Below are 15,080 nucleotides of genomic sequence, written 5' to 3' on the forward strand. Positions count from 1 at the left end.
AAAACTGGCTATTTAAAATTTTGCAGCATGGTTGAAACTGTGATTATTTTGGTTATTGTAAAATTTGTCTCATTTTATTCTGAGTGCCATTAAAAAAGACGAAGTCTTAAATTCAACTTGATCCAAGCTGTAGGAACCCTGGAAAAATACTCTTTCTCCTCTCAATATATCTGTAAAGAAACAAACAAAACTGTATTAGATTTATGGTGAAACGGCTGTATTTTCCTCCAGCTTAATCAGCCTTGCTCATTTTTATTCCCATTACACACCAGTACACTTTTCTTGATGCATGTCCAAGTAATACGTATGAAAAGCAGTTTTGGTGTGCCGGTCGATTAATCTGATATTCACTCTGCCGTGTGAGTGTAAGAATGTCTCTGGGAGAAAAAGAACAATAAAAGACTAAATCAGAAGTCTGCAGAGCTCCTTGAATTGCAGATTTTTTTGTTAACAGGAGTTTTTCTTTCTGTCTTCCAGGAGCACCATCTCCAGCGGGCCATCTCGGCGCAGCAGGTATATGGCGAGAAGCGGGACAACATGGTTATCCCCGTCCCCGAGGCAGAGCGCAACATCACGCACTACGAGTCCCTCTACCCCGGGGAGTTCAAGATGCCAAAGCAGCTTATTCACATACAGCGTGAGTAGCGAGCCACTCGCAACAGGATTATCCTCTTAGCTGTGTTAGTGGTCTGCGAGCACGTGGTGATGTTTCTGTCGTGTGGATGCACTGGGTTACGGTTTCAGAGGGTCTGTGCTGCTGATTGAGAGATTTGTGTGTTCAATTTAGGTTTTTATGGTGCAGTTTGTTAGCTTTGTGGATGTGAGGTCAGTGCTAATTATGCAACATTTGTGTTAGATCACATGCTAAAAATTAAATACATTTGTCATATAGAACCTCAGTCAGTAAGTTTACGTGCACAGTTAAGTCTAGCTATGGTTATAGCTCGATTAGATCATTTAATCGGACTGTTGTCTTTGTCTCAGTACACAAGCGCCGGGAGAGAATCGATTTATTGAAGGACATGTTTCAGACTCTGCATCAGATGGTGGAGATATGCCACCTTTTAGCTAGTTGCTATAGACTAATATTATTTATACAGTCAACAATCTAGACCGAATCTCAATCACAACTGCTTATTTACAATAAATCCATGGTAGAAAATTGCTGTGTCACGCACATATAATCAAATGACACTGAGCAAACTGCTTTTATTGATTAGTTTAAAGCCTCCTGAAAAAATCAAATCAGTTTAAGTGCTGCCTATATTTAGAATGTTTTCATTGTTTTACCTTGCCGAAAGACAGCCCCCACAGCCATTATATCAAAAACACCATTGAGAAAATGTTACATTTTACTCCACTAAATGGTGAAGTTGCTGATCAACTGTTGTCGAAGGAAAAGAGGAGAAAATGTTCACATATAGTGAACACTGAAACTGGTTTTGTTTTTTTTTCTTTTGTTTTTTTTTTTTTGGTATGTGGCTAAAATATATTTTGTTTCAGCCCCGTCCACAGCAGTGCATCACTCAACTTCTGCGCAGGTGTTGTGTGACTGTCCTTTACTTTTCACAGGAGTGGAGTGGCTTTGGGTGTAACTGTCTCTGTAAAATAAAAATAAAATACTACCTTTTCAAGTTGTATGTCCTTCACCTAAGCCAAAGTGAAAAGCACAAGTCCCTCCTCAGTACTTACATTTTTTTTCAATGCCTTACCAGTTTTGCAGCACCCCTTCCTTCCTTAGAAATAACTAACAGTACCTATCTGTAAACAGAGGAGGTCGGCGTGGTAACTCAGAGCACGCAGAGAAAGCAACTTTAATCTGGCTAAGGTGTTAACACGACAGAATAGCTTAATTTCCAATCACATGATCTGGGTGTTAGTCCGGTTTCAGGAAATTCAATTTAGTGCAATTTTAGTCGAACTTACATGTACATGCACGGACTGTGTGGACACTAAAGTAACCATGTGTGGATAATCAAACACAGCAGTCTTGGAGATGTTATGTGGGACATCGGTGTGTCTGTCTTGACGTGCATCGTGTGTTACTTTGTGATTGTTTTTGTCTTTAGGGGGTCTGACAGTAGATGTATGATTTCAGAAAAGTTTTGAATTTGTTTGAGCCGTCTCCGTGGTGACAAAAAATGAGGGGTCAAAAGTTTTTCTGGGAGATTGAAAGGAGTTGGGATGACAGCATACTCTAGTCAAAATTTAATTTGGCACATTCGCACAGGAGAAATGAGAGGTTTGCAACCAAAAAGAAGCGCTGTATCTGTCCATCACCAGTGTTGCAGCCTAAATTTTCACACATCCCTCTATACAAATACACCCCAACACTGTTGATAGCATCCGATCAACAGTGACATGAGATTGGTTGCAGTCTGTGAGATTTGTTGTCTAGATCCTGAAATGATAAAAGAAGTTCCCTCATCTAGAAAGAATAACATTAAACAAACTGAAAGGAAGTCCAAATGAAGAAGTGTTTCTCAGCAAAAATATGAGTCAAGTTGTTAAGCTGTGCACTGCAGCTAGTAGATGCACTGTGTTTGAACTAGCAACGTTTAAACCAGAGGGAGCACTGTAGCAGATATTTTCTCTACAATTCCTGCAGCCCAGTGTTTCTGTTATCTAACAGTTTAAATATGGGGTGTTGTGAAGGAATGCTGAATACATTTCCAAATGCTTCATGTTTTGACAGGTTAATGTGTCGACTAGAGAGGGGCTCTGAGAGTGACGGTGCAGTAAACGTGCTTTTTGTCCAGTGGTCACAGTCGCTGATGCATTACATTAGACAGCCACATTTTACCAGAGTAATATGTTTTGGTCTGGAGAATCTCCAGGCCAGTCTGACTGGTTTGGCAAAAAAAGCTTAGCCACAGGCAGTACTTTTGAGAGAACGGCTGGTTAAGTTCCTGGCCTGGATGCTTGTTTTTGTCCTGAAGCACTGCCTCATTGAGTCGGTGAAAGCACATGACCAAACACACGCACAGTGCTTTGTCATGATAAAAATAGTGTGTTTATTTTTTGAAGAAAGTTTGGCAGTAGTCTGGAGACAAAGGCGTCTGCAGTTCATACCTCGTGGCTTGCGTTTATTGACTTTGCCTGACTTGAACTGCTACTGAAAACAAATGACTATGCATTATAAAAATCATGACATGGCATTTTTTTCATTTTAGCAGTTCACTAAATGAGTTCGTTTTGAAACACACGTTTCTTTATTTAAGTCTATCTGACATATCTTATTCAACAAATGCGGCAGATGTTCTTGAGATTGTGAATTTGTCAGTGCAAGGTAAAAAGCTGAGTAAAGAAATGTGGTTAATATGCTTCAGTATGTCATAATTATTTCATAATCCGTCAGCAAGTTCATGCACAGTGCAGCCTGCATAAGCAGTGTTTACAGCAGCAATGTTGTGTCTACTTCAGGCAGTCCTGTTCCTGGCGATGCCTCTGAATTAATGTGTCTGTCTCTTCAGTAACAAACTCTTCTCCATCTCGCAGCTTTCAGTTTGGATACGGAGCAGCCAGACTACGACCTAGATTCAGAGGATGAGACGTTTGTGAATAAGCTGAAGAAGAAAATGGAAATCACAGCCCTGCAGTTTGAAGAGATGATAGACCGACTGGAGAAAGGCAGTGGACAGCAGGTATTTGTCAGGCTGTGTGGAGAGGAAATGCAAGTTTGCATGGCATTTGCACAAACACATCTCTGGCTTTGCTTTTACACAGAATAAATAACCCATCTGAGTCAGATTGTGTTTAACCCTGTAGTCACTGAATTCTGGTTTTGACCCTGTTATTTAGTAATTAGAGAGGTGGGTCATTGCCTTAGCCGTTGGTTTCTTTAATAGTTACTAAAAGCCACGGCATTTTCTACACCGAGCTGCTGCATGGAGCTCTTGTCATCTCTGACTAATACTTAAATTCATACAACTGTCAAAGTTGGAAGTATGAGTTTATGACATGTGCCTGAAGGCAACACGACTCCTCCACGCTGCTGAGAGCCAAGAAAGGATTGGAGTTTTTTGTATTTACAGCTATTTAAAATGACTGCAGCTTGTTTAAAACACTTGCTTTCTCTCTGCATTTATGTCTTTATTATTTATTCAACACATGAGCACTTTTTAATTGCTGCATCTCTGTGCCTCTGAGCATCGCACTGACTCTCCTATGTTGCTCTGCAGCTCGTCAGTCTCCAGGAGGCCAAACTCCTGCTAAAGGAGGACGATGAGCTGATCAAGGAGGTGTTCGACTACTGGAGCCGCAAGAGGAAAACCTGCAAGGGCGGCTCCCTCATCCCCAACGTCAAGCAAGAGAAGCGGGATGGCTCTAGCACCAGCGACCCCTATGTGGCCTTCCGCCGACGGACGGAGAAGATGCAGACCAGGAAGGTAGGAATCTGCAGCCAGGAGAATGAGGCAGAATGTGCCATTGCTGCTGCTCCATGCAAATGATTGCTTCTCTGTGGCATAGTAGTTAGAGACTCAGTAACTCGATGTCTGAAAAAGTTTCAGAATAAATGGGAACACTTTTGTCTGAATTACCGCCGTTCCATTTTCAGAACCGAAAGAATGACGAGGCGTCATACGAGAAGATGCTGAAGCTGCGCAGGGACCTGAGCCGAGCTGTCACCATCCTGGAGATGATCAAGAGGAGGGAAAAGAGCAAGAGGGAACTGCTGCACCTCACGCTGGAGATAGTGGAGAAGAGGTAAGAAAGACAAGCGGGGGAAATTGGCCCAGTGAGAGTTTGGCAGCGGTAGTTAAGCTTGTCTGCACTGCATCAGCTACCTTGTTAGCCAAGTCGTTGTTATTAAAAGGCCTTTTCAAAAGGATTTATTATTTATGACACAGGAACATGATAAAGGCTTCGCTTGTCTGATTAGATGACAGATGTTCATGAACAGATGAACTTTTTTGGATAGTACTGTGTCACACAGCTGTGCTCTCATTGTCTGCGGCATTGTTTTGGCTTTAAAAGTTTTAAAGCACTAATTGTTGAGCTCCTGAAAGCTGAGAAGGTGACTGTGTCAGACCTTTTACTCCATGTGGTGTTTTGGATGGCTTGTGTGGTTAACCTTCATGTTTGATTAGGCTTTTGTTTACTTGTCAAGTTGAAATCCCAAGTAGAGGCCATTAGGACACTTGTCTGCAAGATTGATAGTGTAAAAGAGGCAACCGCATATTTTCTATAGAGTCAGGCTCCGCTGCTTGTGTTAATTGGGGGCACAGTTACGCACACACAGTTTTGCATGCATTATCAATTTAGAGTTCACCCTGTTTTATTCCGTAGTGTCAGGAGCAAATTAGCTTATTGACTTCTCTGCGGCTGCAAAAATCTTTTCTCCCAGTCTGTTTGGAAGTACACTAAACTGCATGTTTGTGGGTTTTTTTTGTGTTTTTAATTTTTCTGTGCAAAGCTCCACTTTGAATTGTTCTTTGTTTCCCCCAGTGGAGCTTTTGTGATCCATCTAAACATGACATGCGAATGGAATGAATTTGCTCTGAAAGTAGCTGTCAGTGTGAGCTTAAATTGGAGCCCTCTCCTTGAAGTGCTTTTGATTTGTAGTGACATTTCAATTTCCTCTTGTTATCCCGGCCTGGTTTCTGCCTGCGCATCACTGCCAGTGTTCACTCCCAGATTGGACCACTCTATTCTCGATAGATAGCTTCGCCGGCCCACTTCATGATATTACGCAGACGTAGAGAGTGACCCAGGTGTACTGCACAGTTGTGTGTAGTCTGTGTGTTTTTGGCTCTTCCTATGCACTGAAATTGAAGCTCTTCTGTCTGTTGGCTACAGCTGTTTGAAACAGAAGCGTAGAACTGCCGGGCCAGAAAAAAAAAACAACTGTTAAGTCTCAGGGAATAACAGGAAACGTTTCCTGTTAGAACTTTCTTGTTATAGCATAAAACATCTTGTTATAAAATTTTCTAGTTATCACATGAAAATATCATGAGAAAATATCTTGCAGAAACATTGTTTCCTGTTATAAGACAATGTTTCTCATGTTTTGATATTTTCTCATGACATTTTCATGTGATAATTTTATAACAAGATGTTTTATGTTATAACAAGAAACTTTCATTGTTATAACAATAAATTGTATTTAAAATTGGGATAGCAGTTTATATTTTATTGGGTTGTATATAAATATCGTAGCAAGTTGTATATAAAATCTTATATTTTATTTTAATTTTTTAATATTGAAGTTTAAGTGGCTTGAATATTTGTTATTGACATTGATGTACAGGCTTTGTGTTGGCCTTCCGTTTTGTTTTAATTCTGTGGTTTGTTTTGTTTTTACATGTTTAAATAAAATAATAATTAATTCAGTCATTGATACTTATGTAACTTATCCCGTAATGATATGAAACTTTTCATGATATAACAAGATAAATAAGTATACTGTTATAACAAGAAAAGTTTATTGTTATAACATGAAAACGTGTTTCTATTACATGAAAATATTTTGTAAAAACATGAAAAACCTAATTTTATAACAAACTTTGTACCCAACATTGACAAGTTGTTGTTTCTTGCCTTGCAGTTCTGCACTTCCGTATTATGGTGTTGAAATTACACATAAATTAGCATTCCTGTTGCTGAATGTTGCAGTATAAATTACAAAACAATGTTTACTGATTTTCCAGATTTCACTTTGTTGTTTGGACCTCTTGGAGTGTTTTCTTCAAATTCATAAATAAAAGGAGTGGTTCAATTTAACCATAAAATACTCCCTAAAACTGTTCTGCAGTTGATTTCTAAATATCACTCCTTTTTTCTCGTTTAGGAATGCAATGCCAGACTTTGGCAGCGAGGTGATGGCAGAGGCTCTTGCACAGCGAGCTCTAGTGAAGCCTGTCTACACCATCCCCATCATTCCCCCGTCCAGCAGTAACCAGTACAGACACCAGGACCACTTGGATATGAAGGACTACAAGAAAGTAAGGCCATCTATGTATTCACAGCACAGTGGCTTCCTCCTAATAATGTCAGGAAGAGTATGGGAAATGATTTTCAGAGAAAATGTTATTGACTTCACATTTGTCCTTCACTTGAGTCAATTCACATGTTGATGATGGATGGAAGTGGGGGGCTGCGTAATGCAGCACAGTACTTGTTATCGAACACTGAACGCGAATAAGATCTTGGCCTTGTCGTCGTTGAAATGATAATTATAATAACATATCATGTTGCATTTTTATATTGCCTGTGGGTTAAGTTTTGAATAATGACTTAAATAATCCCTTTAATGAAAAACCTTAAACTTAAGAGAGTTCTGAATACCAACAGTTTTCTAATCTGTGTACAAGATAATGTTGGCTGACGTTGGATTCCTTTATATGCTCATCTGCTCCAGGCACGCTCCTATAAGCCTTTACATTACTTAGTTAGCCTACATTGCTAAGTAAAGCTACATGCTAACATGTTTTTTCCCTGTGATTTCAGACCAGATTCTTGTCCAAAAATATCAGTTGAGTTTACAAGCATTTATCAGTGATTTTTAATTAGAGAAAGTGTCTTTCTGTAACGGTCATTCCCAGTGATTCCCCAACTGCAGGTAAAATGCTGCATTTAGCTACATGCTAATGTAATGGAGACATGTGATGTTGTTAATTTCTTGCTCATTTTAGATCATATTCCTGCTGGAACGTGTCTGGTTGTGTTAAGAAACTTTTATTAGTGTTTCTTAATTGTGGAAAGTACCGCTACGCGAATACAGGAGATCCAGCACATATGTCAAGAGGAAAATTGTTGGGTTTTTTTGACAATTAATGCATGTATACCTCTTTGATGAGAAACCAAAAATGCAGGTATGAACCTGAAAATTGAGCATAATAGGTGCCTATTTCAATGGCAGCTAGGTGTCAATTTTTAAATAAATTGCCACACATGGAGTCGTCAGGTATATATAGCTGGTTTATGATAATGACTACAATGTTACCGTTAACTCCACCATTTACAATTGAAGTTTTGAATGTGTGACTTTCCCCCTAACATCCTCTTCAGAATAGTAGATCCATATTTTTGGAGGAGAAAAAAAAGCTATAATAATGCACCAAAAGCACCAAAAGGTAAATATTTGAGGCACTTGGGTATCCCTGAGCCAAAAAACTTATAATTGTGTATCAGTTTATGTACACTCTGATAATCAGTTATGGCACTGAAGCAGCAGGGTATGTACTTTATGTGCTGACTCCTTCAGACTCCAAATATTTAATGCAGAGCTACATCGCCATATGCTTCGACAATGTAGCACTTCATTACACAGCAGTATTGTGAACTCTGTGTCACCTCTTCTCATTATAACTTCATTAGCTCCAGTGTCCAACAACCCTCCTCCTGCCCGACAGGGAGGCCACTATTCCCCCTTTTCCTCCACCAGCTGGTTGACTTTTCCCTTTTGTTTACACGCGCTCAGTTTTGGTTTGACTCTGCCCCCTTCCTCCCTCATCACTCTAACCGGCACTTCTTCCGCTGATTTGACACAGCAGTTCTCCGCTGTAGAGTCCCTGCCTCTCTGTTGGCTTTGTCCCCTCCGTCTAAGGACTGAATAGGATCTGACTAATCCTAGTAGAGTTGGAGTCTGCTCAGACAGGGAGGGGTCGTCCCACTGGGGAAGCTGGGGTGAACGGTGGCACGAGGGTGTATTGAGGAGGGGAGGGGCAGCCATCTGGCTAGGCAGCGGCATCTGGCACATGCTGCCATCTGCATATCAATGCCTCTTTTACTCACTGTTGTTTCTGCACACACTCCTCGGCTGTGCGTAGACCACCAACACCAGGCTGCTGCCGACAGTATTGCTCTGCATCTTGAAATGCCTTTCTGATTACGCAGACTGTAGTATAAACATTAAGCACGCTTTCCCTCTCGTCCTCACAGCCGGAGAAGACGGAGGCAGTGCGAACCAAAAGGAAATATGAAAAGAAACCCAAGATCCCTCCTCTGTCAGCGCCTCAACATTCAGGGCCCTCGGTGTTCAATCCCAAGGACCTCAACCAGTATGATTTTCCCAGCTCGGACGAAGAACCCTTCTCACAGGTAACATTATTTAGTTTTCGATGAGTGTAAGCTAGGGCTGGGCGTTAAAACGATAATTGTTTCATAAATCATCAATACATCCGTAAAAGGAGAAAAAGACAGCGAGACCAGGGCCCCGAACAACCGACCACCTTTAGTCGTCCATTAATGTGTACAGCAACGCCTTACGATTACAATATTAAGTGCAAGTTTTTTCTGGTATTATTGTTTTGATCATGAATATAGTTGCTCATGATTAAATTCACCACATAACATCAGTTACAGTAGCTGTAAAGTTTACTTTACTTTAAACTGTCTGATAGTTTGACATGCTGCTGACCACAATTATTATTTTAATTGTTTAATTGTAATTTATTATTTTATTTAATTATTTTATGAATTAACATTTTTTATTCATAATTGTTTTGAATTTACCACCACTTTTGTGAAATGTTGTCATCTTCTGACAATAAATAATAGTTTAAACCACAATTAATCATATGATTTCTTCACAAAATCAGCCTTTAAACTCTTACATAATGATTTGACTTTTTCAGTAGATAATTATAATTATAGTATATGAACATTTGATATCATAATAATATTTTGAGCCATATCACCCTGCCCTAGTGTAAGCCAATCTAAACTGTTCTTAACGCTAAAGGTGATGCTTATTGTGTCAAGTATATAAAATGATGTGGCTTCGAGTCCTAAAATCGCCTTGTTTTTCTGGTATAGATCCATTCAGGTTCCTCAGAGGCAGAAGAGGAGAATGACCCAGATGGCTGCTATGCGTTCAGGAGGAAGGCTGGCTGTCAGTACTATGCTGTGAGTGCCCTCCTGTGACTCCCGTGCTTCTATTTATAGAGCCAACAGCAGGCCGGCCAGTCTGGCTGCCCTGGCTGTTTGTCTTTCACACTCTGCTGGACACAACAATGCATCAACAGAGACTCGCCTTTTTCTTCTCTCAGTGTCCTCCTCTGCTCCCTGTGTTAATATGTGATGCTTTCTTTCTCCCATTTTCTCTTTCTGCACCTCCTGTCCTCACCTCCTCTTCAGTCTCGTCCAGCCGAGAGTGGCAACTGGCCCTGGGTAAGCCCGTCGGAGGGTGGGCTCGGCGACCCACGCTTCCGTTACTGTCTGACCTCGCTGAACATGCCGCGGCGCTGCATAGGCTTGGCACGGCGCCGTGTGGGCAGAGGGGGCAGGTGAGTTCAGTCTGGCTGTTTGGCTCTCTGATGCTTGGATTCTTATGCAAAAGCAATTTAATGGTGGCTTGTTACCAAGTTTGGGGAATTTGGTTGAATCAAAAATTCTGATGTGTGCATGACTTTATAATGTGAAGCTTTTTTATCCACCATTTCACATTCTGACATCTGTGATGTAAAGAATAAGTGCACAGGGTTCCTGAGGATCCTTGATTATTGGTATTAAAATACCTTAAAACAGTATTTTAAAAGTCTTAAAAATAATAAGATGCAGGAAGTAGGAATTTGATTTTTTTTTTTGCATTCTAAAATCTAAAAATAAATGGTGACTTTTCAATTGATAACTTAAAGTCCCTTGCATTAATGTCACTGAAATGTCATGTTTTGTTTTATTTTATGAGTTATAATTTATTTTTTATTAGGTTAATATTTTAATCGGTTGATATTTGATATAAAATTCTTCCTAGCCAGAAGTAATTGTTGGTTAATATTTTTGTATTCTTCAATATGCTTATTGTTAAATCGGTCTTAAATTTTGTTCTGAGAGGCATTAATAAAGTATTAAAAAGCCTGAAATCCATCTTGCCTTAAGTTGTAGGAACCTGGTGTGATCAGCATGTTGCCCTGGCACTATGTATTCATCACAATCATGAAAACCTACAAATTCAGTTAAGAAAATGAAGTCTGTGAAATTGTTGAAATCTGAAATGAAATGTGTGTAGGAATGCTGCCAGTACCAATACTGAGCAGGGGGAATTAAGCCAACAGTTGGCTGTAGCTGCTGCGGTTGTTTACCATACCAGCTCTGTGGCAGGGTCCCAGCGATCACTTGGCGGGCACATTCCATTATGAATATCATGCTGGCTGCTAGATGGTGAACATGACAGTCCCATTTTGGGATTCACCTGCCACTGTGGCCTGTAGACAAATCAGAAAACTTTGCTTCCGCTGAGTTTAAACAGCGACGTGTCCCGCAGCTTTGTCTCATATCTCCTCAGTAATTACACATACGGTTGAATAAAGCGCACTGACTGGAGGAGTTAGCCAGCGGCCGCCACAGTGCCAGGTGTTGCCGAGGCAGTATCTGTTTCACAGACTCGCATGAGATTAGCGATGTTCTGTTTCTCTCTGCAGTCGACCTTATCTCATGCCCCGAGGGAGACTGAAGGACCAGACTGTCTCTGAATTTAAAAGTCTACTTCTATATGATGCGCACTTATGAAAGAAATACTTGATATTGTTAGAAATATTGGAGCTTGGTGTGTTTGTTTAGGCAGACGAGCAGTGAGCCTTTGCGATGTCGTTGAGCCCATTTGTTGTTCTTTCCAACACGAGTCCAGAGTTAAATATCTCAACATGGATTTCAATTAGATTTAGTCCAGACAGTCATAAGTGCATCCTTGTGACTTTTGTTACTATAACGTCTTAGTCTGCACCAAACAATTTAATATTGTGTGACATCTAAAAATGTCACTGTACAGTTTTTCTCTTGTTCCAGCCTCAGGCCAAACTGAATATGATTTTTGTCCTGCACTGGGTCAGGTATCTGAGGCCTGCACCCGTGCATGAGTAAAAGTTGACCAAATGCGGGCGGGCAGTGGGTGAGAATGAAAATCATCGTGGGTGCCCAAGCTGGCTGTGTGGACACTCAGCAGCTTCTGCCTTATTTAACAACTGTATCACACATTGGACAGAAGGCGCATTTGACAAAATATTCTGAGGACAAAACATTGGTCCAGAGCTGGGAGGTCAGCTGACTGTAAAGGCCCATTACTTTGGATATGTGGACAGATGATCACTGCAGAATGGGTTATCTTTGCATGGCTTTGCATAACAACAACAACAAGTGGGAGTGCTTTGCACATTTGAATGGGACAGTATAAAATGAAAGATCAAAACAGCAAAACAGCATGCTCAATCACTGGTTGGGTCTCAGGGAGGTCTGGATATGTCCTGGAGATAGTTGCAGGTATTGGATAGGTTCCAGTTTGGGGATTTACAGATGCAGGTTTGCAAAACTGGACCTGTGCAGGACTCCCACTAGCCAGCCCCTCCAGGATTTTGCTGGCTAGTGATGTCATCACTGTCATATTTTGCTGCTTGGACAGAGGCCCCGCAACACTGAGCTTTTAATCCCACACCAGCATCAAAATGGCTTGACTATCATTAAATACGTGTTGGGCAATGTTGGCCATGTAATGCTAACAGTTAGCCCTGTCGATGTGTGTCTGTGACTCCAGTCTCAGAGCTTCAGTCCTGCAGCAGTCGTCTCATAATAAACAGCAACGGAGGGGCTGAGCTAATCAAAACGCTGCATGCAGCTCCACAATAAAATGAAATTGTACCAGTTTAAAAAGTCACATTTGTGGTAAAGTTGCAGTGACCTGACTATATTGCAAAGTTGCACAGAATTCTCTGGCACTGGCTGCATTTACATCAATTTTTGCGATTACAGGTGTGTCCGGTAGCTCACCTGTTAGAGAAGGCGCCCCCTGTGTAGAGGCAGTGTCCTTGCCACAGAAGGTGCAGGTCAACTCAAACCTGCTCCCCCCCCCCCCCTTTTATGCTTAGGCTGTCCTATATATTAAAGGCAAAAGCCAAAAAAACTACTACAATGTAGTATCCTGGTAGTACTGACTACTGTTGAGGCTCTAGAATATCGGGGTTGTGTCTCTTTTTCTGGATTTTGCAGAGCATTGTAGCAGCTGTAATCTTTGAGTCTTGTTCCATTACATAAGTGTTCCTAAGTGCTCTGTACTCATGGCAGAACTGCTTGTTTTTGTCCTGGTTTTTGTGCAATACCCAGCTACATTTGGTGCTGGCCCACTGGACATTGTAATTACATGAATGGTATTGCAGGGAATAGCTGCGCTTGTGCAATCCTCCACAACCAAAGGATATAGATGTTGCAATGCACTGATAATGACTGCAGCATGTTTTTCGTTGTATTTGACCTCAGATGACTGGAGTGGTTTCTAACAGCTCACTGATGGGTTTTTCTTTTGCTTTAGGATCTTGTTGGACAGAGCACACACAGATCTAGACAACATCATTCAGAGCCTGGACTCTGACCCGGAGCCCGAACCACTCGCCTCACCACTTCCAAGTTCTCCGCTCCGCAACTCTAACGCCAGTACCTCAGAAACCAATACCTCGGACCCAACCAGCTCCTCCCACCTCCCCTCCTCTTCATCACCCCTGTCGTCGTCATCGCCAACACCTATGGACCTCAGCCAGATTCTTTTGAACATTAAATCTTGCCGATGGAGGCACTTCAGACCACGGACGCTATCCCATCACCCCTTGGGTGGAGGAGACTTGTCTCGCAGAGGATTTAGGGATTTTAGCCGGACAGTGTCAGGACTAACGAGGACCCTGTCTGGAGGAGCCAGCTCCCAGAACCGCACCGGCCCAGCCCCCACCCCTGTCAATGGTGAGTCAGTTGTTTTCTCTGCTTTGCTGCTCGCTGTTTTCTTTCTCTTTGGCATTGTGCGTCTTAACCCTTTGAAACCTGGATCTACATCAGTTTTCCTGGGCTGCGTTCAGATGCCTTTCACAACTATTAAAACCTTTGAAACTTGAGAAAATTGGTTTGATTTCTTCCAAAAATGGGGAAAAAGGCAATCAGCAACTTGGCATAAAATGTCCCACAAAGAGAGAAGAGAAAAAAAGAGAAAGAATCATTGGAAAATTTTCAAATAACTAAGGGAAAATACAGATATATTTGTTGCTTTATTGTGTTTTAAGCAAAGGCGTCTTGGCTTTGCAAGGATCACGTTTAATATAGTTTTTATAAGCTGTCAGTCTACGATGGTAGTGATTCTGGCAGCAGTTTCTGGGAGTCGGTTTAGCCTGATCGGCCTTTGTGCACTCTGTGCTGTAATTAAAGTAGTTGCCTCAGTGTGAGCTCCAGTCAGAAATGCAGTTTGTCTTCAGTTTATTTTGTAAATGCTGTTATCTGATGTCAACATCCATCTCTGAGCTCAGGGGCTTTCTCATGGTGTGGTCCAACTCGCTTTAGGCCGATTTTTTGTGACTGTGGATATTGTCTCATTTCTTTATTGTATGAATGTTTAGATTGGCTCTGTTTGTTTTTATTGATGTTAGAAAGCGCTTTTGGGTTGCTTTAGACTGTGATCTTTTATTTTATTTTATTTTATTTTATTATTTTTTATTTTGTGTTTGGGCACTTCTAATTTTACAATGGCATTCTGGTCTCGTTTTTGTGTGATTTGTCTGATACTGGTAATCTGTCCTTCACTCTTTAACCCTCAGGGACTGTTTGGCACATTTAACACACTTTTTATTCCTATTTTTTTTGATAATTTAGGCTTTGTTCATGCATATACCATGCAGATACCTTATATTTTTGCTAGCTTGCAGTCCTCTGCACTGCTACACTTCTCTGCAAGAAAAAGTGACTGTCATTAGCAGAATAGCATGTAACAGTCGACAGGAATTGTCATTATCTGTGTGCGTGTGCTTTGTTGTGTGTGCAGTCCACTTGTATAAACACTGCTCTGTAATGCTGCTAGTGGTACATTAAGGTATAACTACCCTGCTGTGATTGATAAAGCACAACCTTTAACGTCTCATGGGACAGGTTTTTTTTTTCAGAGCCCAGCCCCAATAGAGGCTTAATAATGACAGCTTTTAAGTGTGAGGTATATGGATAGTTTAGGGCTCGGCCTGATGGCAGGAGAGGCTGCCTTCTATGACCAAAGGATCTTCTCTGTTGGGCTTCAGCTCTTCATCTCTTGGTGCAGAAAACAAAAAAAACAAAGAGAACTGCCTTTTTGGTGTGCATGTGGAGGGGTATAATTGAAAAAATTCTCCATGCATAAAATTATG

General features: G+C 41.1%; 1 protein-coding gene across 3 annotated transcripts in view; it reads left to right on the forward strand.

The window, feature by feature from the left end:
* The window catches only part of LOC121960451 (enhancer of polycomb homolog 1-like), a 40,869-nt gene that overhangs the window by 16,900 nt on the left and 8,889 nt on the right, over positions 1-15,080 (forward strand). For all 3 annotated transcript variants that reach the window (XM_042510138.1, XM_042510139.1, XM_042510137.1), the window contains exons 2-10: positions 478-637; positions 3,499-3,644; positions 4,182-4,388; positions 4,559-4,707; positions 6,791-6,944; positions 8,884-9,042; positions 9,760-9,849; positions 10,081-10,229; positions 13,241-13,662. In XM_042510138.1, coding sequence (XP_042366072.1) covers positions 478-637; positions 3,499-3,644; positions 4,182-4,388; positions 4,559-4,707; positions 6,791-6,944; positions 8,884-9,042; positions 9,760-9,849; positions 10,081-10,229; positions 13,241-13,662 — 1,636 coding nt within the window. The remainder of the gene's footprint in view (positions 1-477; positions 638-3,498; positions 3,645-4,181; positions 4,389-4,558; positions 4,708-6,790; positions 6,945-8,883; positions 9,043-9,759; positions 9,850-10,080; positions 10,230-13,240; positions 13,663-15,080) is intronic.

This window comes from Plectropomus leopardus, chromosome 21 (assembly GCF_008729295.1).
Source record: "Plectropomus leopardus isolate mb chromosome 21, YSFRI_Pleo_2.0, whole genome shotgun sequence".
Lineage (NCBI taxonomy): Eukaryota > Metazoa > Chordata > Actinopteri > Perciformes > Serranidae > Plectropomus > Plectropomus leopardus.